The sequence below is a fragment of the Sylvia atricapilla genome, chromosome 1 (genome assembly GCF_009819655.1).
Source record: "Sylvia atricapilla isolate bSylAtr1 chromosome 1, bSylAtr1.pri, whole genome shotgun sequence".
Taxonomy (NCBI): Eukaryota; Metazoa; Chordata; class Aves; order Passeriformes; family Sylviidae; genus Sylvia; species Sylvia atricapilla.
Window position 1 is genome coordinate 115363226 of NC_089140.1, and position 26908 is coordinate 115390133.

General features: G+C 37.6%; 1 protein-coding gene across 2 annotated transcripts in view; it reads right to left on the minus strand.

The window, feature by feature from the left end:
- TOX (thymocyte selection associated high mobility group box) overlaps nt 1–26908 on the minus strand; it is a 224476-nt gene that overhangs the window by 96837 nt on the left and 100731 nt on the right. For both annotated transcript variants that reach the window (XM_066331559.1, XM_066331551.1), the window contains exon 2: nt 6692–6757. In XM_066331559.1, coding sequence (XP_066187656.1) covers nt 6692–6757 — 66 coding nt within the window. The remainder of the gene's footprint in view (nt 1–6691; nt 6758–26908) is intronic.

The following is a 26908-nucleotide window of genomic DNA, read 5'->3' on the forward strand; positions in this document are numbered from 1 at the left end:
GAAATTGAGTAAAAAAGGATAAAAGGTATTTCACCCGAGTTCCATCTTTAATGTGAAATTTGTAAAAGATCTTAAATTCCAGCCAACAGGCCCTAATTCTGACTTCTATTTTTATAAAAGTTGAGACATTTCATTACAAAAAAAAAAAAAAAAAAACAAAAAACCCCCAATCCCCCCCCAAACAAACAAACAAACAACCCAAAAGAAAAAAAAACCCTTGAATATATACACAGCACATGGTCATACACTTTGCATTAAAGCTAGATACATTCATACATACTTATATAAAACATCCCTGTGGAGAAGGGCTTGGAGACACTGATGGATGACATGTAGGACATAAGTTGGCAATGTGCTTGCAGCCCAGAAAGCCAGCCGTGTTCTGGGTTGCATCAAAAGCAGCACGGCCAGCAGGATGAGAGAGGAGATTCTGCCCCTCTGCTCTGCTTTTTTGAGACCCCACCTGGAGTGTGGCATCCAGCTCTGGGGTCATCAGTGCAGGAAAACATGAATTTGTTGGTTTGGGTCTGGAGAAGACCACAGAGGTCCAAGGGCTGAGGCATCTCTCCTATGATGAAAGGCTGCACTGGGATTATTCAGCCTGGAGGAGACTCTGAGGAAACCATATAACACCTTTCAACATATAATGGGGCTTATAAGAAAGATGGAGAAAGATATTTTATCAAGGTCTGTAGTGTCAGGACAAGCAGCAACAGTTTTAAATTGACAGGATAGATTTAGACTAGACACAGAAAGAAATTCTTTACTGTGAGGGCGATGAGACACTGTAAGAGATTGTGCAGATAATTTGTGTGTGTCCCATCACTGGAAGTTTTCAAGGTCATGTTGGAAGAAGCTTGGAGCAACCTGATTTAGTGAAAAATGCAACTGCTCCTGGCAGGGAACTGGACTAGATGATCTTCAAAGATGCCTTCCAATTCAAACCACTCTATGATTCTAAAGATGCATATCTATAAATATATATACATAGCCTTGTTAATGCAACTGTTGATGTATTTTTATCAGGGACTCGGTTCTTTCCAGACTCTGCCTGATGTTAAGATAATATTAAAAGACTATGTTTTACACAAAAGTGAAAGGCAGGGTAAAATTGCATCTACCTTTAACCATTCATTCAGGATCTGAAAGGTCTGCCTGGTATTTTTCTTTCCCTAAGGTCATTTTAACCTAGGTCCTCTTCTCTCTCTCTCTCTTTTTTTTTTTTTTTTTTTTTTTTTTATCATGGCATTTATAGTCTACTTCAGAGAAATGGAGGACCAAGAAGTAGACTCCCTTCTGCTGATAACCTATTTTTGAAATTAAAAGATAGTGGATCAGGAGGAGAGAGGTGGAATATAGTCCAAAACAGCCCTGGACTGCAGCCAGCCAGCAGACTGCCCAGGAGGCATTGCCTTCTCACTGTGGAGCAGCCTCTCAAATAACGAGCAAAAGCATTCCAACTTTTGGGCAGGACTGTGCTAGACTTCAGGTCAGGGTAGTATGCACCCATGGATACATTGCACCATGGAATGATTCTCCATCTGAGAATGCTGCTTTTTCTCAATCCTTTCCCAAGCAGACAACTCCTGCTCTGCTGATGGGGACTCTTGCAGGCAACAAGACTGAAGAGCTGTGTCTTCTGGCAGTACCTTGGAATTTCAGCCTACCTACAGGGAAGGACCAACATAGAGTAAGAGAGGGAAGCTATTATGTCGCATATAGCCATCCCTACTTCACATGAGCAATAGTTATGTCATTAATAATCTAAGAAATTATGGTATAATAATGTAAAAAACACATTAGGGCTATATGTAGGATCATGTGCATAAGGCAACATTAATTGAAAAATCTCTTTTTTGGATATCATTCCATTCTATCTCACCCTGTAGCTGTACAGAACAAAACAGTTTTGATACCTATGGTGCCCTCTCTATCAAAGAGCATGCAGATATATTTTAGATAGATCTCCCTGGCATAGCTCTGGGAAGCAGGAAAATACCACCTCTGAGCAAACAGTATTTCTTCCTCTGCCTCAGATCTTTTCTTCCTAGTGGGACAATAGGGGTATTGTCCCAAATCATCAGCTCCAGGCCTGTTCTCATCCTTTCCCTTTGCACCTTGAAGGGAGGGAATTTGGCAGCTGAACTCATTAACCCTTACTTTTATCAGGCCTCAGGAAGGCTACAAATGTGTTAAAGCTTTGTGCAACAGAGTCCAGAATTACACTACATATTGTGACTATGAAGAAATGTACAATAAGCAATATAATTTTATGCTGTGAATGGCCCATAAATTACAGGAGGAGGAATAACATAAAGAATAATTCGTGTCCAAGATTTCTATTATAGGTGTGGGGAGAAAACAATAATTGGCGGGAATCTCAAATGCAGATCAGTTGGCATAGTTTTATTTTAAAATGATAAATACTTTCATATTCAAGTGCAATTAGTAGTGAAAATGTCACAGTTTTACTGTGTATGTTTGTTAATATGGCTGGCATAACTCATTTAGGCGATGCCTTCAATGTAGAGTCCTGTACTACATATATTATAACCAAAAATGCAGTACTTATGCACACATATAAAATGTACACAGAGACAACATTGCCAAACAGCCTTCTGGGACAGTTTAAAAGAATATCATTAATTTTTACTGTATACTTACTCTCCTGGCTCAGATCCAGCACTGGCTTTCTGTAAAAATCATTTCAAGTATAGAATTATGCTATTTGCTTGCAGCAACATCACAGGAACAGTAGTGAGCCATATGTTGCTACTTAGCAACTTGGACTGTAAGTCCCAAAGCATGTACTGATTTGAAAATTGAACAGAAATGATAATTATTGTTGAGGGATGCTGTGAGGCAACTTGTCTTGGATTACCAAACTATGCAGATGTTTGATGTTATATAGCAAAAGGAACAAAACCATGTTTTTCCTGTCCAATGGCTGAACTTTTATTTGTGTTAGCCTAAAGGGGATAAATTGATTAAAACCCGTAAAATAATATAAGGTGATGTTTTTCTAGATATGAACACTGGAGTGAACAGAAGGAATTGAGAGGTCTGTCAGCATATATCAGGACCCCAGTAATCCTGCCTCTATGGTCACCTAATCCTTAAAACAGGCAAGCGGAAACCCCTTGGTCCTTGGCATTACATACCATGTCTCAGTCTGCCAGCCCACTCCCCAAATAAGCTACTTCAGACTCTGAAATTAGAAAATGATGCTTGTGTCTGACTCAGTCAGCATGACCAGAGCTTGAATAAAGATTTCTGATAGGACTATGTATCTACTTAAATGTGGGATTCATATTTTAGTTAACAGACGTGAATGCATCAAGAAATGCAGAGTAATTAATTCACTCCTCATTCTGACAGGATTTAACCCTCTATCTCTGATCTTGTGGGGGAACAGCCAAGTTATTAAGGGTGGGAAGGAGTCTGCATTCCTCTCACTGAGGTCATGCAATGGCAAGACTCATGAGCACAGGTGCAAAATAGACATAGGACAAAATTATGATTAGAGCAACTATGCTGTCATCTGAGAGAGAACATTTCCTCCTCTCTTTTTATGGCGTTATGTGTTTTACCTCCAGTAGCAGTGACAGGAAAATGAACAAATGTTCCTAAAACCATGGTCATAAAATACAATTGCATCCTTTACTGTTCCTCTCCCTTGCCCTGTAAGCTACCCACTCTTTCCTGCTTTGTTTTCAGAGCAGGACATACTGTAATTTTTTTCCAGTTTTAACCACCAGACTAGATCTTGAAATGGTAGTCAGTTGACCAGTTTTGGCGGACCATCAAATGTTTATGCCAAAGAAAGGAACACCACCCCATTACAGTCAGTGAAGACCTCACAGAAACTGTCAAAGAAGAGTTGTTTAGTTCCTTTGAGGAACTTACATAGCAGCTGTCTATGTAAGGAACATCTTTAGGAAGGCTCCTCTCACAGTTGCAAGTTCTTGATGAAACATGAGAGGCAGGTTTCCATCACACCCCATATTCCTGTTCTCAGTGAAGTTGTTTTGTCTCCTTTTTTTTTTTCAAATACTGTTATTATTACAGACTTTCACATATGCTCCAGCCCACACAGAGCTGGAACACCTCTTCTGTGAAGGCAGGAAGGCAGGCTAAAAATTCTGGGGCTGTTCAGCTTGGAAAAGAGAGGTTCCAGGGAGATCTTAGAGCAGCTTTCCAGTACCTAAAGGGAGCCAACAAGAAAGCTGGAGAGAGGCCTTTTACAATGGTCTGCAGTGATAGGTCAAGGAGGAATGGCCTTAAGCTGAAGGAGATAGGTTTAGATTAGACATTAGGAAGAAGTTCTTTGCTATAAGGGTGGTGAGGCACTGGCACAGATGGCCCAGAGAGGTTGTGGACTTCTCATAACTACAAGCGTTCGAGGCCAGGCTGGGTGGGGCTCGGAGGAACTAGGGCTAGTGGAAGGCTCCCTGCTCATGATGTGGGGGTTAGAACTAGATGATCTTTAAGGTCCATTCCAACCCCGTCCATTCTATGATTCTGTGTATTCACTTAAAACCACAGCAACCAGGAGAAAATCCCAGCAAGGAAAAGGAGGCTGTGACACCCCAGGGGCAGAAGGCTGGTTGACTGGTGCACACTCGGTAACAACTTACAACACTCTGCCTGGAAATTGAGCTGCTTCTTGCCACATGGATCCCCCAGCAAAGGACTGAGAAGTTTCCTTTGGGTTTTGAACTCTCCGTGGGAGCCAGACACCCCCAGAGTTCAGCTTTGACATGGTCAGATTTTAGGTCTGTAAGCCTTTTCTTAATTCCAGCCCTTAGTAAGAATTTAGGATTTTCTGACATCTTTGAATTTGGAATACCACATTTGATAGATTTTTTTTTCCTTGAAGACAAAGTAATTTGCATTTAAAATACCTAGGCCTGGCTCTTTAAAGGTACTTTAAGAATCTTACTTTCACTGCAACCAGTGAGTGTTAGATGCATAAATATATCTGAGAATCTGGGCCTTGTTAGCACATGTAGAAACCGCATAAAAGATTAAAACTTATACCCTTAATTTTTCAATATGCCATTTAAATTATTTAAACTACATGCATACACAGTACAGAAATATCAACAGAAGAAAAATAATTCTGATATATAATGTGGATTTGCAATTCGTTATTCAAAACTATTTAAGACAGACATAATGATTCTCTGAAAGGTAGCAGCTGCCTGATAACAGCAATCATTCATAGAGTTTGTATTTCTACTGTTTCAAACAAATTCAATTAGCCCTTGCACTTCAAAACCCTTAAGGCAAAAATGAGATGATACTAGGCTGCTTTAATCTAATAGTAATACTAAAACTTGTCAGTACAGTTTTTGGATTAATGGTTAGAGGAAAATTAATAATATAATTTTTCATTTTTTAATCAAACAGTTCTATTCTAAACTACCTCTGGATCTTGGAGGGTTCTTCGCTGAATAAGTTCAATCATGCACAATTCCTATATGCAAAGAACTATTGGTCTCTAAAGGTATTTCAGAGTGACTTCAACAGAAAGCTGGGAAGCAACATGGTGGAACACTTTTCAGATGGAGTTTTTGACTGAACTATGTACTCATCTCACACAAACTCCTGCTTCCCTGCCCCCAATGAACCTGTGTACCTGAACAACACTACTTCATGAAGACATTTAGCTTTGAATGCACACATTCTAAAGCTGTTGATTCCTAAATTCCATCCAGCTTATCTGAACATAATTCCTATGCATGCAAACCTATTCCCACCTAATGAATGGGAAATACACATAAGCCTCCTGGTTCTGTCAGGCCAGACACTGGTGGCCTGAAATACTGGATGACATAGACCACAAGTCTGGTTATTCATGGCAATTTCTGACACAACCTAACTGATCTGCAGCACCATCCCCACCACTTACTGATGCAAAGTTAAACTGAAACACGCAAAGTAAATGACAAATTTCACCCTACGTATAGAGGAAGCCACAGGTAGACAACCCAAAACTTTCAAAATTATTTTTGCCTTTTAAGGAGCAATTAAAATTTTTAAGTCTTAGAAATCTATAGGACCTTTGGGTTCAAGTGGAAAGGTGGAAGATTTTTTTAATATATACCCAGTATCAAAATTTGGTGCATATGGTTCTCCAAAAGGGAAATGGCCCAAAAACACCTTTAAAGAATGCACATAAAATTTAGCCCTTTGGCCTGTAAGCTACAGAAGGCTAAGTCATTGCCTTAACCCCACTGCTAATTGTGCAATAATAGCAGCATTCCTCAGACATCGGTTTCGTGTAAAAAATGCAATTCTTCAACTGCTCTATGAGTGATAATTAAAGCTATTTGTGACATGTATAGCTTATAATGATTAACTTGTCTGCAGTCGGATAAACAAATAACCTGCACCTGTAAAGACTTTATTTCCTGAAGGTAAAACAACTGTTTAGGAAAGATCATGCTGGCAAAACAGCTGCTTGCATTCTGGAGAGGAAACAAGGTAGTATCTTTCAACAAACGCCAACTCTGGTGTTTTATCAGCTCTATCTCATTAACTGGAAACAAGGCTTAAACGCTTTGTTTATAAATTATGATTATTCCTGATTGCAGCAGTTACTGATAGTGCCACTCATTTGCAATGCAACTCTTTGAATTTTTTTAATTACAATTTGAAACAAGGCAGAGAAGATTAATTAACCCACCTGGCTGGCTGGCACGTAGTCCTGGCTTGGTTCTGTCATACTCATATACATGTTCTCACCGTCAAACTGCAAAGGAAATAATAGTAAACATTCAGCAAACTTGATTTTTCAGCATTGACTGAAAAAAACAGTTGCTATAAAATAATATTACAGCCTGGTTTTAGAGACTTGTAATTGCATGTGTGCATCTTGTCTTTGATGTTCCTGTTGTCATCCTTATTGACCCTGGATGTCAGTGATTTGGAGTAATTAGCGCTCTAGTAATTACAGCTAGCAAGGAAAAAATGAATGGTTTCCTTTCATCTGCAATCTGTTTTAAAACAAAATGCCTCATTTTGTGCACCATGTATACATATTGCTGTTGGTTGCAATGAAGTACTAAGTGAATTGCACACTTACTGAGAAAAGGAAGATGAGAATACAATCTGCAGTAAAATGCATCTTAATGGATTCCAACTTTAGCTTCTGAGCAGAACAAGAGTTGAAATTTCAAAACAAATTAAACCCCCTCCAATTGAAATGTTCCCATATCAGAAAGTGGGAAATACATTTCCAGACAGCTTTCAGACATCTGAATGTATGAAAGAGTATACCTCCCGTCCGTATGGTGTAAAAGGATAGTTTGCTTGATGTGTGAATAAAGTAAACATTCATAATCAGAACTGCAAAAATAACCATCTGTAAATTATAAATACTATTCCTGGAAATATATACAATATATAAAATCATTTTCTTTTTTTGTTTTTCTTCTTTTTCTTCTCTTAACTGCAGTTAAGAAGTAACGGAAATGTCATAGAAGGGATTTGATTAAAATCTGAAGGTCTAGATGGAGAAAAACTGTCAGATCTGAAGCCTCATCCTGTACCAGCACAAAGAAGTGTAAAACTACTGATTTCTTACATAGTCTGGAAAATGTCGCCACAGAACTCTCATCACACCCACTCAAGTGGCGGTGCCAACAGGGCGACGATAGTCCCAGTGTCTGCTCAGGAGATAGGGAAAATCTTTTCAAACCTTTTATGTAGAAATGAACAACAGCAGGAATTCCTATCTCCAGTCATCAACCACAAATTTCCAGCTGTTACAAGGTCTGTTTGAAATAATTTGCACCTGACCCCTTGTGTGAATGCTTAGAGTGACATATTTTGGACATCAGCCATTGTTTCACATGACACAGCAGCTTTTTTAAGAAGCCCCTACTACTGAGATTTCCCTTCTCCTACAGAAGATGCCCATGAGATATCCCATGGACATTTTTTGATCAGTGCCGAGCTTCTGGGGATATTCTACCTGCAAGATGCAGTATATTCAACTAGCCCAAGGTGGCAAAGTTAAACTGCGGCTTTGGCAGACAGGTCTATCAATTTTTGCTGAGGTGGCTGAAAAGGTTTCGGCTTCCAGCTGTTCATCCTCTTTCTCTGCCAGAGGCTACAAGGCTTGTAACAGCAGCAGTAACGTGAACAAGTGCCAGCTCCTGGCACAGCAGCTGATGGTTTGCCCTTCCTGGCCAGAACTATTTAATAGTCACAGACTATCTGTCAGAAGTTCCAGTTTCATGGGAGGGAAAGGATTATGCCACAGACACAGATCTGCCATTGAGAATAGAGTATTTCCAGATTTTGACAGAATAGAGATAGTTAGATTAGATCATAAAATAGAGATTGATGCTTGCTCCTTCTTTGTTTCTTGTTGACATGTACCATTTCTTTTAGCTTTCTCATTCAATAATGTTCTTATTTATAAGCATTCAAAGTAGAGCTCTGGAAAAAAAAAGTTAGTATCTGGATTGGAAAAAAATGCAGTTTCTCCTACTCAGATGGACAGGTGAAATTCTGAAGAGAGATTTCACAGCCAGTAGTTGGAAAGCAAGCACTCCAGTGCAAGGCCTACAGGAGCTCAACTTATACAGCTTGTCAGACGAAAGGCTGAGAGGTGCCTTGATCACTGCGATTGGTACTTACACCCTGGAAAGATGTCTGATAGCAAGATGTCAGCCTTCCTGACAGTGGTATAATGAGATCTAGTGTTGAGAAATGGGAGTTACAGAAATTCAGCTCAGAAATAAGATACAAGTTCCTACTTTAGGAGGTAATTAAGCATTATGTCAACAGCAAACTCATCATTTCTCAGACATTTTAGAATGAGGTTTGATATCTTTTTTCAGAACAGATGCAATCCATATCATATTTATGAGAAACCCTATGGACAGGATAGTAACACTTGCTGTTTATGGGAGTCCTATCTGCCCTGGAAACCATCATTCCTTGAGACTCCTCTTTTGAATTTCCCTCGTTATCTTCATACATTTGTTGTGATACATAGCAAGCTTTGCTATAATTCAAATACTGTGTTGCATGTGTTTAGTTGCAGTGAATATGAAGAAATTTCTTTTCTTTCCTGCCTACTGGTTGACACAGTCATGGATTATTTCCATTTATTTTGCTTTCCATAATGCATGAGACTGTGATTTAAGAATCTTTATGAAGTATACTAGTCTTTCATATAATTCCCTCTTTTGAATGTTTGGTCGTCTGTCCTTGCTCCCAAGCTTACAATCACTAAATCTGCATTCTTTGAATAATTTCCCTAAGGTATTTTTCCATGAATACTGAAATTTTTATAATTCTGTGTGTTGTTCTTGTATTATCTGCCTACCTAATCAGTGCCTTGCTATTAGTGGTCCCCCTGGCATGATAGGATATTGGATCTCAGCCTCTCCTGTTTGTTGCTTGTGGCCCTCTAGCTCTGAAATATTTTTTTTCTGCCATGGTCTGTGGGCTTTATGTGAGCAGTGTTTGGAGAGAAACCAAAATAGAAAAAATATAAATACATTTAAACTTTGTGGCCTTTTAACCTTACATGATAAATGTAAGGGGATTGATGCTTACGTGAGAAATGACCTGCAACATTTTTGGATTAATTTGCTAGGATAAATTTTCAGAAAAATGTATCGATGCACAATGTTTGTAAAATCTGAGTGGCCTGCTAACATCTAAAAATACCCAGCAGCTGTCTGATTTGTTACTTAATTTCTTCAATTTTCAAGCATGGAGTTTATTCACTGCAATATTTAGCATCTGCTCGTCAGAAGTATGTGCAAGATGTTGTATAATAGGTTATATAGGTCAGCAAGATTTGATGGGATGTGTATTTTTTGTAGTCTTTGTATATGCATATTGTGGACTGTAATGCATCACCTAATAATAACACTCTTGCCATGTTAGTATTTGTACTACATTTATGGCTGTTTATAGTATTATCTGCCCTCAGTTCAGTGCAGTGTGGTGCATGGGTACTTGGCAGTTCCTAAGACTTTGGATATGAGCCGGAAACACATCCATAAACTCAAAGGATGAAGTATATACACATGCATTTTGTACAGCAGGTATTGCCAGGAGATACCTCCTTCACCTTCTCAATGTTTACTAAAATGTTTATAAAATACTGAAAATATAATCTTTGTATACCAGAATAAAAAAAAAAAATTACTGCAAGGCTGATTTGTCTGTTCATTATCCCCTTTCCCAACTACCAAAGCAGTGCAAGTTAGAGATGATCTGTACAGAGCCAGCTAAAAAAAGGGTACATAAGCCTTCAATAACAAAAAGTTCAGAAAAACTGATGCAGCATAGATACAGTGCTCACCATGCCCAAATGTGATAATCTCACATCAAAACAATAAACTGAGGAAAAAATGCCTACAATTGGATCAACTGGAAAGTTCTAGTCATTTTTTTTCTCCATATGTTTAGAAGCTTCCAAAATATGCTCCTAAACCCCAGAAATTAATATTGAATCATTTCACCTTTAATAGACTGCTTTGTAACATGCAGGCTCTGCAGCATGGCACCTCTCAACAACTTTCCACCTGGACCTCTTAATTCATGCTATATCCAGCTGGAATTCAGCTTCACAATTAAGGTGATGTACACAACAGCAGGTCAAGCAAACTGTCTGGATCAGAGTGAGTCTAAAGAGCAGCAGATATCGCTCAAAGATGTCTTCAACTACCAGAGTTTTCTTCCAGATTACACTCTATTGCCTCCAAAATTGTCCTATTGTACTAATCATTCTCACATTGGCAATCTCACCCTGTATTCCCTAAGCTTTCCTGCCACTCACTGTGCTTGATTTCAAGCAAAGAAACTGCACAAGCATCACTTAACCTGTGGATGATTCATCCCAACAGAACAGATGAAACACAAAGGCAGGCAGTTAAATGAACTGTCTTTTATGAACCTATGTATGATGTATATATATATCATATGACATTTTGTATAAAGCTTTCCCAATGTGTCTCCAAGATCCCTCAGTATCATCAAGAGCAGATTTCAAAATCTTTCATTTTAATCTATTAAATGTGAATGCTAATACAATATTCTGGTGTGTGACAATAACTACTCTTGACAACACTTCTTTTCACATTAAAGTGTAACTGCATGAGAAGTTTGGGTGAGAGCAAATGAAGAATATGACTGCACTGTAATATGAAAAAAAAAATATAACTGCGAGCTAGTTCTAATATAAATTCAGGATTGAATAATGTTCTTTATTTAAATGATTATTATAAATAAAACATACAGGCAACACTATGGCATTAGAAGTCCCCTCAGAATGACCCTTTGTAAGACAAGTTGTAACATTCAGCCACCAATATGCAGAAAATACCCAACTGCTGTTACTAAATACAATTTACTCATAGAAGTTAGGGATGTAATTACATAAACACTGGCTGACTGTACCTGATATGAGAGGTATGACAGAGTGTAGCAAATGCCCAGAGTGGTAAAGCTGTTTTAAGGCATCCAAGACCGGCTTCTGCCTTCCATTAATGTGGCATCATACCAGAGTCACACAAAGTACAGCCAGGAAGCCTGTTTTCACCTTCCGATTAAAATTGCGGCAAATTTTATCAGCATTTATAACAGAGATTATGAAGTAACAAAGCTTGCAAGAATAGTATTTTTAAATTCATTTTTCATGTGCTTTGAATTAAAAACACCCTATGGGGACTATGTCCCAAAGATGCTACAAACAGACAGGTTGAACAGACAAAAAAATTTCTCATGATGACACCAATGTAGAGAATGTTTATTTGATCACCTACATAGACAGAAAATTGGAATACAAAAAGGAGGGTGAAAGATGGCAGAAAAATCTAGAAGGCTTGAGAACCAAAGAGGACAACTGGAAATAAAATATATTTATATACTGGTGTATATATTAGATACTGGTAACAGTATGTGTGCATACAGCAATTACAAATGCAGATGAATATCTGCATTAGCTTAGTGCAGCTTGTTCAGATGACAGCTACCACATAGACAAACATGTTAAACAAGCTTTCAGCCTAGCTTCCTGTTTTTCCCTCCACTTAAGCTATCTTCTTCTATTCCAAGTCACTCTGTTCTCATTGCCAGGATTGGCTGTGCTATCTGGATTACAGGGAGAATGAAATTTCTCCCCTCTACTTCCGTCTTCTTGGTACATTACATTTCTCTGCTGTTGTTGTGAAATGAGGGTTTATTTTGCTCCCTTTTCATCCAGTTTTTGACTTCTGAGGGTATTGCATAGTTGCTTTCTCCATCTATGCAAATGTATTTGTTTGCCCTAAGTTTTTCAAGCACAGTTATATGAGCTATGTGAAAGAAAAAAAAATCAAGCACATGAATGAGCTTTTTCCCATTCATACTGAAGAGCAGCACAACGTGACAGTACTGCATCTTGTCCAGCTGCAGTGCGGGCAGGGAAGCACAAGAAATATGAGCCAAAATGGCTTTTGATGCCAAAGCACAGTTGGGACAGGGGTGTGGAGGGGGAGCAACTTTGGACAATGTTCTGTGAATAAATATATCCCAAAAGTGACATCCTAAAATGTAAAGATTAAAGGAGGAGAAGCAAGGGCAGATATTATGATATTGGTGAAAGGTGTTATGTTTAGTAAGTTCAGCTTCTCGGTAAAGCCACTTGGACTTGACATTCTAATTTCTTCAAAGGATCTTACAGATCTCCAATGCCTGTGTTATTAATCATACAATCTAAATAAAGATTTCTCCCAATTAGATTTGAACTGGAAGATAGACTTAGGTTTAAATATTAACTTTAGTTGTATCGTTAAAACCACAGTTTACCTTACTCTGATGGTGCTCGAACAAAATTTGTTATGTTTCATTTTAAGAAGGTGCAATAGCATTGTGTAAAACGATTATTTATTTCTAGTGATTTTACTGCTTACAGATTATATAAATCATTTGTAATTTATATTATCTAAAAGCCACTAATCCTGAAAAATCTTTAAAACTAGGTAATTTTGTTTATTTTAAACCAAATGCCAAGAGTGGATAATGTCTCATGTTGCTTGATGACAAAAAGTAATATTTTGTTTTACTCAGTGCTGCTGAAATGACACTAAAATAATAATGGGATACAACATAAATCATCAAATTGCTATGCTAAAGAAACAGTTGATCTTGTTATGGCAACCATTTAAAGATAAAAACCAGAGATGTTCTGTAAACGTTATACATGATGGAAAATCCCTTTCTTGACACAGTTTGGCAAAGCAGTACATTCGTATTTAATTGAAACTCCATTTTGTCTCCTGAACTCCATTTTGTATACTGTACTTCAACACATTCAAATTTGCCCAAGACACGTTACTGTAATGCATGCCAGACAGGCACCCTTCCCAGGAAAGAGGCTTGACACCTCACTTAAACAGGAGGAAAAACAACAGCAAAACTGTCAAAAAACCAATCTAGTACTATCAACTTTGATTGTTCTGCCACCTTCCCTCCCTCCTTCATAAACCTTGTTAATCAGCAGAGGAGTGTACTAAAAAACCACAAAATTGGGTGAAAAGGCCTGAATGGCAAAAGTAAGCCAAATTCTTTGCAGAGCTCGATGTCCCTCTATAACCAAAACGGGGTGATTAGCACAGACTGGCAGGACATGGAAGAGTCCTGTCCCATCTGGAACACTAGGAGCCCTCCAGGATACAGGAAGTTTGATGAGCCAAGCAATGGAGTGGAGATGGAACTAAGTATTAGTTAAATCCTTTATGTCTCCATCCTTTCATCTTTTTCCATATTGGAGAGTCTGAACCAGGAATATGGGGTATGTTGTCTTTACGTGATCCAAGTACACTGATGTGTGGACTAGGCAGATTGGAGTTCAGAAGGAATCTGCCCTGGTCTTAAGGGCAGCCACGAGGTGTGTGAGAGCACTGGCGGCAGCCTCAGAGTGGAAAACGAGGGTGCTGCTTCGCAGGGAAACTCTGCAGATACTTCCTATCTTAGCACAAGCCAGCAACAGCCACAAAACTCTCTTTGCCCACAACATCCTACACACTTGGACTCATTTGGTGCTTGGATCAAAGTGTGAGAGGGGCAGACTAGCACTGCCTTTTCTACCACCTGGCCTTCAAAGACAAAACGTTTTGCAAATACACTGCTTGATTCTCCTCAAATGAGACCATTTTTGTCTCATTTTCCATTTATAACACCTGCTATTGCCTCAAAAAAGTACAGACAGTGCTATCAAAGTTTTCTCTCAGATTTTCATGCCTGTATCATAAATGCCAAACCCAGACCTACCACCATTGCATTCCTCAAGCTAACTCACTACTTACCCCTCTCATTGGGAGAAAGGGAGGAGACAGAGCGTTTGTTGAGTATGTTCTCATAGGTGGAGAGCTGGCTGAGTATCTAAATATACACTGGTAGTTAAAACCTGAATAATGGCACTACAGCATTTGTGTTTTTCCTGCACTTAATAGAGGTTAATGTGAAACTGCAGGAAAGGTGAAGGGGAGTGTTTAGCTTCCCGCTTGGAGCCTGCATGTGTCAATGCCTGACAGAGCCTTGAAGTTGTTAGCCTGCATGCAGAGCACTAGCTGAATGAGGTTACAGTGCTGAGCACAGCGGGCTAAAAGAAGTAGGATCAGAATGATGGGAGGAGTGGCAGAGTCCAGGCACAGCAGAGTGTATCAAAGACAGCCCAGGGGAGAGCGGGTACTGTATTAGTCCTTTGTGTACATTTAAATGGAAGACAGTGAACATGCAGAGATGAACTCTGAACTCTCCCAGCTGGGCTCCTGCTCCTTTTAACCTTGGCTCTGTAAATAAAATAAAATAAAATAAAATAATAATAAAACCCTAAAAATAAATAAAATAATGTAAAATAAAATAAACCCAGGACGTTGTGGTCTGGACTCCTATGCTCAGCTATTTTTTGCATATTGAACACTCATTAAATAAACATACTGAGATCAAAGTAACAAGTCCTTTTGTTATTATTTTACTCAATTCACACTAAATTATAGATGTAGACACCCACTGGGAAAACTGGGTGATAAAGTGGAAAGGTTTGAACAACTAAGATAAGACCCTTCTTTTTCTGCCCACAGTAGCTGAGGAAATTTGTTTAACTTGGTAGGCTGGTAACATCTTCCAACACCAACAGACCTGGTCAATTTCACTACAAGACCTGATCCTGCATCATGGAAGGTAAAGGGAATTGTGCCATTGCCAGTTGGACAGGAACTGGATCAGGAACCAGTAGACTGATGAGGGGATAGGAACCTTCTTCAAGTTTCAGAGTAATTTTTGTCAGTGTTCATCTCTGCCTCATCATGTAAAGTGGTAGATTATTTAATGAAACACAGGAAATAAATAGAATATACAGAGAGCAAAGAGATGACTAAAAAGCACTTTTTATATATCCACATGGAGAACCTCCTGTGCTGGAGCATAGGAGAGAGAGGTTCCATGGACCACAGTCAAGAGTTTTGCACTAGCAGGACAGAACCATTGCCTTGCATGAGTACAGTTGGAATATTGCAGGGACCCATGAACAGAATTCTATCTACTGTGTTATTTATAGTGAATAGGATACATACAGTTCCTACGGGTAAGTACATCTCCTGCACGGCAGAACCTTAGAATCTTAAAAAGGGGCAGAACCACATCAACCAAAAAAGCACAAGTGAAATTCCTCTACTATTCTGAAAATCTTATGAAAGAGGATCTTGAGAAGCAAATAAATGCCAGATAAATAAACAACCTTGCCTGAATTACTTATGTTTGAAAAATTAAGTGGGGAAAAAACACATGGTATATGTAGAGGTATTTTTTTTTTACCTATGTCATATTTAAAAATCCTATTTTAAATAGTATCACCTAAGAACTTAAGCACTCTAGGCTAATGCAGGAGGTCATTTAGATCACATGTACAGTGTGTATTAAAATTATCCTGTTGAAAGGAATGACAATATGAAAATACTTAAAATCAAGCATCCTTTCAAATATGTGATAAAATAGGACTCAAGAGCTCAGATATTTACAGAAACGGGAATAAAATATTTAGGTATGTACCAAACTCAGATAAAAAAATCAGCTCTAATTTCTGATAAACCAAATTATTTAGCACAGTCTGATGGGATCTCATTAGACAGAACTAATTCAGACCTGGAGAGAGTGATAACAGAAATGACTAATTGCAAGGACTTTAGGAAAACATGGACATCTGTTAAATGACAAGGGTGTTGTAGGGCTGATACACAATCATAGTTTACCAAAACAGCTACTGTGGCAGCTATGTGGACAATCCTGCTTCCATCCACAGTTACTCTGGTATATGAGCATCTTCCTTAATTTCAACAGGATTATTTTCATTAAGAATATCACACATTCTCTGTCTGCATCAAATAAGAAGAGGGAGCCCCATAAATGTTCATAAGAAGAATCTGAACCAACGTGGATTTTTACACTTACAGTTGCAACAGATTCAGAACTTTGACAAGGCTTGTAGCTTGACTCACTCTTTTGCTAGGATTGTCTACAGATCAAACTGAGATACCCTGGCAGAGCAATGTAGAGAACTTTGCAGTATTCTATCCTAAAATAGGTCATTTGGGAGTAGATGTGGTTAGAAATGTTCAAAATATTACTCAAAAGCAGAAGAGGAAAAGTTGTTTTACTTTTTTTATTACCAATTTCAGTGAAGATGTGTCCTTGATCTGAGATCACTTGTCTGTTCTCAAAAATTCTAAGTGTTCTCTACATCTTTTAAGATAAAACTTGACCTTCAAGTTCACTTTATGACTAAATTATTCCATGACTGTTTTCATCTTTTCTTTCTATTTTGCCAAGTTACGCTCATAATAGCTTTTTAAAAAGAGTCTGCAACAGTGTTTCCTTTATACAACTGATATATTTTTTAACAGATAAAAAGACAAGTCCACGCAAATATATTTCAATTTTTTCTAAGTTTTGAAGGTAAAGAGCTAAAATACAAAGCTACAGTTGTACCTGCCACTCTGTTATCAAAACCCTATAAAGACAAAAAATGTCCCACCTCCTCCTCCTTCCTTCTTGAAGAACATGCGCCATGCTCAGCACTGGCTGTTGCTTTTTCCATCAATACGCTGAATCTATGAATCTATTACCATTGAAAACTCCTCACAGCAAATCAGACAGCCAAAGTTACTCAAACCTTGCATTTGGCATTACCAGCACCATGGCTATTGTCTTTCTAAGAGGCCGTGCACATCAGCATGAGACAGTCACATTAGTGCTGGGAGGAAGCTCCTCAAGCATCCCCTCAATAACAGCAGAATAAGTTTCATGGAGCATCCAGAAAACCTTATTGTCAATTCCTGCCTTACAACTCCAGCAATGGCACTTTCATACATTTTTCCCCTTTTGGTTCAAACTCCTCAGCCATTTTGCCGTTTTATCTTACAGCCTTTTTCCGTCCCTCCAGTCCGCTGAGACTAATGACTTCTACCTTTTACTAACCCTTGTGAACACAAAGAGAGATACTCTGTCCTCCTCTTCAGAAAGCCAGTTTCAAATTCCTTTAACCTTCTCTGGCAACATGCTTTTTTCCAAGCATTTCTTCATTTGTAATCACTTAAGCGCTTCCCTTTACTGATGTCCATTTCACCATCTCATGTGCTGTCCAAATTGAATGTAGTGCTCCAATTAGTCATGGATAATCCTGAACAGGTTCTCTATTCCCAGGGTTCATCCAGACCCTGGGTATGCAACAACCTCTTTCTTCCTGTACACTTTATTTAGAAAATGCTTTGCCTTTTACCAGCCCTTAATAAATGAAATCTTTGAAAGCTTATCCTGATTTACACAGTAGTATGGAAAGTTGCCAAATAACTAGAGTACATAGCATGATCTATGACAAATGGTGAAGACCTAAGCTCCATGGATTTTGGCCCAGGTCAGAGCTCTGTTTTTTTCAAATAAAGCATTTTCAAGATGAATCTTACAATGAAGATGACTTTTAAACATTTATGTGAGAAATGAAAAAGGCATTTTCAGCAGAAGAATGTGGTAGTTCAAGCACACAGTAGCACTGTGGGAAAGTTTGTTTCAGTCCTACTCTGCCACTCCCTCACACATCAGTTGCACATCAAGGCCACAGGCTGGGTCTTCCTCCCTCACTTCTGTGGCTGTCAACTTCCTAAAAATATCTGTTGATGAAGACTTGAATTCATCTCTCTCACATCTAGTGCAGTGTTCTCACTCACAGGACATTATTTACTGGTATCAGTCTTTCTAGCTTTGAGCAGAAATCATTTCAGGCCCTGAGAAATTTCTCTTAGGAAAGGAAAAAAAATTGGCAATTACCATCTTGTCAAATTAATATTGGCAAGACTCTGTCACTTCGGAATTTGCAGCACGATATACTTCAGAAGTCCCTGAATGCAGTGAAACAAGCTGAACTCTGTTACACTGGCCATGCAGAGACAGGAGGGAAGTGCTTCATTTTTACCACTTACCATGAAGGGAGCTCCAGGCTGGGCTCGCTGCTGGCCAGTCAGGTTTCTGATTCACTGGCAGTGGTTCTCCACCCAGCTGCCCAGACACAGGTACTCCAAATCTCATGGCTAGAAGAGGAGTTATGGACAAGGTAGACACAGGCTTCCCCCATTTTGGCAGAAATTAAACTAGCCAGCCCCTGCAAAGTGCGTGTCAGCAGTTTTGAACTGGCCCATGACACCTATGTGAAAACAAACCTCTTGAAATACAGATAATCCTATGATTCACACAGCACAGCCTGTGCTTCAGTGCACTGAAATAGATTCAGAACTCGGTATTTGTTAATCCTACTCTAATTATAACAATCTCTGTTATAACCCCTGCTAATGAGCTAACATAATTTTTTTAAAGTGTGTATTATAACAATGTGATTAAAGCTTGATGGAGCTGTTCTTATGCTTTTATGATATAAAAATGGTTTCTTATTAGCTTTTGATGTTTCATTTTCCCCACAGCATCACAGTATCTGCTTCTGTTTTACCCAATTGTACAATAATTGTTTAAATTCAAAAATCTCATAGCCTAGTCAGACTCTAGCCATTGGATTAATCAATGCAAATACTCTATAACAGTAATGCCATGGAAAACAGGCCTTATCCTGTTAGTGCTCCATATTATACTCTCTCACCTTTCTGTACAAGCTACAAAAATATTAATACAATGTCCTCATGACTTGATAAAATATGTGATGAAAATTATCATAATGCTTTATGCCTATAGACCATTAAATTAGCACACATTAAACTTGAAATAAATGGCTTCAATAATTTTTGTTTAAATGTATTATTTTTGTTTGGAAGACTGAAATGCATGTTGAAAGTTTTAAAGTTATGGATTTTAAAGTTTTAGTTATGCAACCAAAAATTGCACCTTCAATGGTCATGCCTAAGATTATGTCTCTGCTGTGTATACGCAGAGTAAGCTTTCTTCAAATAGTCAAACTCATTTCCAAACAAAACTTTCCCAATCTAGAATAACTTAATTCTGTGTTTGTTAGGTAAAAAAATCGTCCAAGCCAATCCAGTAATGAGGGAACAAAGAAAATCAAATGGGCAAATTGTACTCATATTTGTAGATATACAACTCCAGCAGAAACACAACAGCTGCATAAATATTTCCAAACCCATATTTGGATCCTTCCCTCCCACATTAGAAGGCAAACACCGCACCAGTTGAAATCAACACATATTTCCTGATGGAGCAAAATGTCCTTGACTTGAATACAATTCAGATATAACACCTTATCACAGATGAGGCTCGTACCAGGACACTGGTCTGGATCTATATTGGTATAATCCAATTCCTTTCAAGACTGAAATTGATCAGTCTCAGAAAATTTAACTCTCATTGCGGTGCAGTTTTCTTTTTTTCTCATTTTTAGGAAAGCAATTACACTCATGGATTCAGCACACGGCCTCTTTTGGTGTCAGCAACAATCTGTTCTGTGATATCCTTCTAGGAGAAGTATTAGGAGACTCCAGGGTTTTGCAGAGGCTCCTTAGTCTTAATAGCCGTATTCATAAATTGCTAGGCATACAGTATCACTGCTTCTTCCTGTGCTTTACAGATCATGTAATACTCCCCAATTTCCCTTATGTCAGTGCTTACAAGTCAAAGGTTCAGAAATAATAACAGAGTACAGATATGTGCCGTCATTAGATTCATGTTTTGATAGAAAATTAATTTGGTGTTTTATTCATTTGTTTGAAATAGTAACTACTGCCTTGAAAAGTATAAGGTGATTAATTTCCAATATTTTCAGATCATATTAACAATACACAAGTGTTTTGACATGCCTAGTAGTTTTACTCCTAATCAAGATTTTGCAGTTCAGAAATTCTTCTAGCTACATGAGCCAGAACCTTACAAACTAAAATAGTCAGAACATTGATTTAAAAGCTGGGGAAGTATTTTAAGCATTACAGTGCATCACTGAAGATCTTTGTTAACACAGACAGCAATGTGAATTATGTATGTGATTTTATTTCTTACTGTTAAACACAGCTTATTGGAAATGTATAATCAGCTCTTTTTAAAGAATACACAGCAAAAGCAATGTCATGTATTATGCTACAGCAGGTAATTCAGTTCCTTAGATAGGATTAGCCAACAGATTTATCAAGCAGTCTCTAAGGAAAGTAGAGTTCAAGTCTAGGCTCATCAATAATACATAAATAAACTGAACAATTAGGTAAAAAGTGGCTATCTTGTCAGACAACTTATTAACCGATAAATGATATAGTCACTGCAGACAGTGTAAAAAGGGGACATGTGGAAAGATAAGAAAGACCTGAAAAGGAAGAGGAAGGTGCTCCTCAGTGTGTTTGTGGACCTGATAATTCTCTCCAACTCTCCATCTCAAGCTGAGAGCTATGATGTCTACACAAAGGTGGTTCAGCAACACTTCACTACCAAGATTCACTTGGGTTTTTTTCTGAAAACTAAACACAAATATACTCCTTAGTTCTTTATCCAATGGTCTAAGGAAAAATATATATCACTTTTCTACTCTGATTGCTACTACAGCCTCAACTTCAACTTTATCTGCAAGTTTTACACAATAAAAATCACGTAAATACAGCCATCTCCAATGTGTAGTGTCACCACTAGGCATTGCTGTGACGCAATCCTACTACTGAGATGCATAAATTCCCAGAAAAGGGTAGATGAAAGCAGTCAGGCTTACATCTGGTTTACACAACAACACCAACAGGTCTAAAAGGCAAATCCATGGTATTAAATACGAAAATATGGAACATTTGGTACTTCTTAACTATCAACAAACTCAAATTTGATTTTCTTTTCCATGCTGGCCTGTACTTTTCAGACAGAAAGCAAGAAAACTAGAGGTAGCTGTTGCTTTTTTTTTCCCTTCAGCCAAGCTAAACAAAAAAAAAAAAAAAAAACCAACAAAAAAAACCAACCAAACAAACAAACAAAAAAAAACCAAAAAAAAAAAAAAAAAAAAGTCATTTCAATTAGGATCAACAAGTAAGCAAGCAAACTGAGTCCAAATAAAATCTTTTCATATGCATGTATCTGCCTCAACTCAGAAATTATGAACATTTGAAGTACAGATTTCAGGATTTAACTCAGAATGAAATTAATATTTACCCAATATGATGTTTTTTATGCTCAAGTACTCCAAAGTGCTTTGCAAATATTGACTAAATTCTGCCTTTTTTTCTGTGTTCAGCAGCCCTTGACTTCAGTAGCCATTTTGAAGGGTATATGGAAAAGATCAGTTGAGGTCTAACATGCTTTGCTAATGGAAATGTAAATTATCAGTGAAATACTGCTACTTCTGTAGCAAAAAGGGGGCATTACTCAAGAACACCCTCCAGAGCAGTATAAAATCAGAAATTTATAAATATCCTTGTCAGATGGAAAAATAATGTGGATGAACTGAAGAAGTGTGCTGTGACTTCACTCCATGGTCACTGTGCCTCAATTAAACAACATGGAAAATTTTAACAATACTCACAGTCATTTTACTCTGGACACATTTGAGTGAACAGTCCTTCCATTTTGCACCTGATTACCTTCGAAAATGCACTTTTATATCTTGTCCAAAGAGAGGCAGAGCCTGAAGAACAATGTTCCCCTCCTACATACAGGATAAACTAGTTCTCAGACCCAGAATATCACTCTTATGGGTTCCTGAATTCATGTTGGGCCTCCTCAAAGCAGGGAGATGACAGCTAATGCAAGCACAGCACCTGAAGAAAGACTGGCATGGAAGCTGGACTAAAGAAGGGTGCAAACCTGGGTAGGAAAGACCACATCTTGCCTGGGGAGTGAAACAAAAGATGAAAAAAGAAGGAAAACAGGTAATAGAGTTGATTTTCCATCTCTGGAAGCAGGTTTCCATGACAGACCAGCTGAACTGTCTATATGATTTGCATATTTTTCTTCTGCGAAGTATAAAAAGACTCTAGGGCAAATGTATCAAACCTTAGACATGTGAAAGTTGTGAGCCAAACCCTGCACACTTCACACCACGAAGTGAATGAGATGGTGTAAAGTGTGCATTAACTGTCTCCAGGTCCAGGTGTCCTCTGTGCCCTCCAATCCTGACAAGCTGAAATGGTATCACTTTCATTGTGAAAGCACTTCAGAATCTCAGTCCTCTGCTTATTCTGGAGATCAGAGCTAGGGATTATGAAGAATCTATGATCTCATGATGCGGTCTGTATTAAAGGATTCCCTTGTCTGAGGGTGAGTTTTGTGCATGTGCCACTTTTCCCAAGAGTAAGAAATAATAAAGAGTGGGTCGGACTGTGGGATATGGATGCAGACATTTTATGCAGCACTACCTGCAGACTCAAACTTGAAAAAGGAGTCCTGAAGTGAAGAATTTTCATAGTTGCAGTTGTCAATCTATGGACAGGCTGATGGCACTACAGCATGAAAATATTGCAACCCTGCCCACAAACACAACCCATTTTTTATTAGTTCAGACTGCTAGTGAAAGAAGAAACAATTTAGCACATTGCATAGAAGCAAAATGGACTTCTGAATTGCTATAGGATAATTTCCACCCGATTTATGAGTTTTTACAGAGCTATGAGGCGCTTTGATCTGTTTCATATAAAACTTGGTTGAAAATATGTTTCTTAGAGTGAAGTATGAGGTAATAAAAATGTGATTAAGGTGTGCTAGCAATTTTATTTTGGCAACTTTATGCTGTGCCTTTGAATTCTAGTATATATAAAGTTTGGCTCATTTTTAGTTGATAGTCTATCTGCTGAAGACTCTACATGCACAAACATTAATAAACTCACAGACAATAAAATAAAAGCAGTCTTAAACTACATGCTATAATCTCTCTCTTTAAAAATAAATGTAGGAAGTAATAATGTATAGTTTATAATTATGATATCCAAAGAATTTCAGTTCAGTGAAGCCAAAGGAAATTGCTTACTATGGAACTAAGAATGTGATAAAAAGAAAATTAGGCACTGGCCCTGAAGCTCAAAACCAAAGTAAATCACGTGTTTCCTCAAGCAGAAAGAGAGTCTCATTTTTCATGCGGAAAAAACTTTCACAATAATGTTAAAACACAGAAGTCCAACTACTAATCAGAAGATACACTTAAAAAGTGAACAAAACCAGTCCTAAATCCCTTCAATTGTAAACATATTTCTTTAGAGCCCTTACAACGATAAGCCTAAAGTAATTGTGGGAATCACTTTCAAATTCTAAACTTGGACTTCTCTTTTCTACACAGAAAATTCACCTCAGTCAGAGGTGAATTAATTAATAGTCAGCATAATGCAAGATGTCTTTCAAAGTTTTTTGTCCCTATATCCCTGTAAAATGTAAATGAAAATTAACCTTCACAGGGCTATAGTAAACAAATGCTCAGTGGAGGGAAAAAAAAAAAAGTTTCCATGTAAAACTATCTCTTTCATATCTCTATGTGTAAAGATACTTTATCCTCTAACAAAGAACTAATCCATGAAAAGCTTCACTAAACATTTTCTTGTACTATTCACATTTATGAAAGTGATTTCTGGAGCCTTAAGGAAGGTTAATTCACTCTCAGACTCCAATCAATGAAAACAGTGTGATTTACACAATCTATGTTCTTTGTCAAATTTAAGAGGTGTATCACTGCAGAAGATCTTTTGCTGACAGGAGCTTACCGTATGATGGAGATGCTGGAATCCTCCTTACATTGGTTGTGCCTGGCATACCATGCTGTGCCTATGCAATGATAAAATGAAAACTTACAGGACAACCTCAGGCTATCCATCTCTGATGCTCAAACTAATGGATATAGCTCACCAAAGGTATATAGAATTTTTTTTTTTCACAGAAGGAAAATGGAATTAAAACAGAATTTGACAAGTATGCATTACATCAGAATTATGCTACCAAAGTCTAAGAATAAAAAGTTCAGTGCCTCAGATCATTACAATTAAATAGAATTTGCAGTCAATAGATGAGTTCCTGCCTCCCATCACTCAGCACCTAGAGATGAAGACTACTACCATAAGCACGTGTATCTAATGATTGACCAAGTTCCCTGATTTGAAAACGGCATTTAAAAAAATTGAAATCTTTCACAGAGCTCATCCATTTCCCATGTCTACTAGGAAAAAAAGAAATCTGTCCACGCAGTTTAAATTTTCTGGACAATCTTCTGCAATCACAAACCACTGCTTGCCCAAATAGCAATATATATTCACAGCCTGACTGACTTACCTGAAGGTAATACTTCTACCTGCCTACACCAGCTGACATACCGAGCCCATAAAGCATATGGAAAACCATGCAGGCAAAAAAGGTATATCTCTGGAAAGTCATGTGAGGCTGGAAAACTTATTTTTTCCTGTTGCTCCAGAAAATGTAGAATTACTTATGTAAGAAAATATTGTTGTGAAAAGTTTTAAGAAGATGTTGAAAGATACTGTTCATAAGAAAGGTTCACTTGGAAATTACGTTATTTCATCTTAAATAAATAACAAAATTCTACTAATGACCTTGAAGTTAGTGAATTATGCTAATCTAAGTGATTACAAAATTTTAGTCTAACTATAAGGAAGCACTGTATTAATATTTAACTATCCTGCAGTGTGTGTTACTCATTAACCAAATCTGAATGCTGCCATGAAGATTTTATGTGTCTTTTTGGTCATTTCACTCCCCATCAGATCCTTTGCATTCTCCAGATAAAAATTTTATGCTCAATACATGCTCCAGATAAAAAACAGAAATCAAGTAGTGTGATCACTTTAGGTAGAAGAAAGTCCAAAGTAGGAGATAACTTAGAAATGGTTGCCAAGATAGTTACTAAAAAAGATAATATATGTTTTATAATTTTAAGCAACACATTCTGAATGGTGGGCTTGTTAGAGAGGAGGTGAAATTCTTCCTCTTCTAATCTGGTTAACATTTTCTGAAGAAAGCCACAGGGAGTACTTATGTTTGGAATTTGCACAATAGGAATTGTGGTATCTGCTACAGCTTTCATCCTTGTGTGAACCATTACACACCCAAAGTAAAGTAAATGAGTAAGGAATCATGGTGTGGTTTTATGGTGGGAACTGAGAATTATTTTGCTTGACACATCTAAACCATTGGTTTTTAATCAATTTTTCCTTGACTTGCCTTAATTCTTCATTCCTCAATGGAAAGCAAGTAACTTTGGATTTTCTGGGAAAAATATTTTCCACACGAACACATTCAGATAAGAACTTAAAATTGAATATACATTAAGTTATATTTAGCTCTTCAAGTCTTGACATAACACTGAAAATGAACTAGTAAATATGGACAAAGAGTCCCCATAAGTTCTACAGAGACATAAGAAAAAAGCCCAAAAAAAGCTTATGGGTTGGGGGGAAGGTTAATAATAAGGGCAACAGAAAAGCAAATTATTTTTATCATAAAATGTAATGGGTTCAGAAGTTCACTAAGAAAAATACAGCAAAAAAGGAGACCAGACATTCAAACTGATCTTTCATATATTGCACATCTCATGTAAATCTCTGCCAGACAGTCATTAGGATTCTACAGTTAGAAAAAGACACATTCTAGGGTGTTCACATTTCAGTGGCTGTTAGATCTGATGCATTTCTCCCTCTCTTCATCACTGTGTAAGCTTAGGAGGTGTGTGTACAAACACACAAATTACAGGAAATATTTTTCACATTGTACTAATAACTCACAGGTTTTTTCAGCAAATACAACAATATGACACATTTGGGAAGGAGAGCATTTAATTCCACTTGAAAATGAAGTCCTATCAGTCAAAATACAATAAAATGAAATTTATAAAGGTTATATCATATTTATGCATTTACTAAATATAAAAGTCAACATATGGTTGCAGTGTTACCATATGCTTGATTCTGTAAGAGCAGATTTCCAGTGTAATAGGAGAGTTCCCCACAATAACAGATCATTAGCTTTGCATTTCCTTTAGAACACTTTTTGAAGAATAAGAGCTAAAAAGTATCCACGTATGAGACACATCTATATGCATACCTACAATACACCCAAAACACAAAATGGACCCTCCATTTGCACAATGTTCATATAATGTCTATTTATTACTACTTGATAAGCTCTTATTGCTCACAATACATAAGAAGAGAATGAGTATTTTCTGATCTACTAGGTGTGTGAATTTGAAAAATACATCAAAAGAAACAAAGTTCTGATATGAAACAAGAAAAATAAAAACCTCTTTCAGAAAAAAAATCATGAGGAAATAATACTTTTTTCTTGCTGTTCACTGAGAGATTATATGAAAACCGTAGTTTGATATGGTCAATTTTGGTTTGGACCCCTGCCATAAATTACCTCTAATGCAGTTTAGATATTCTGCAATAAATGTAAGTGCACTTTAAATTTAAGAATAAATTACAAG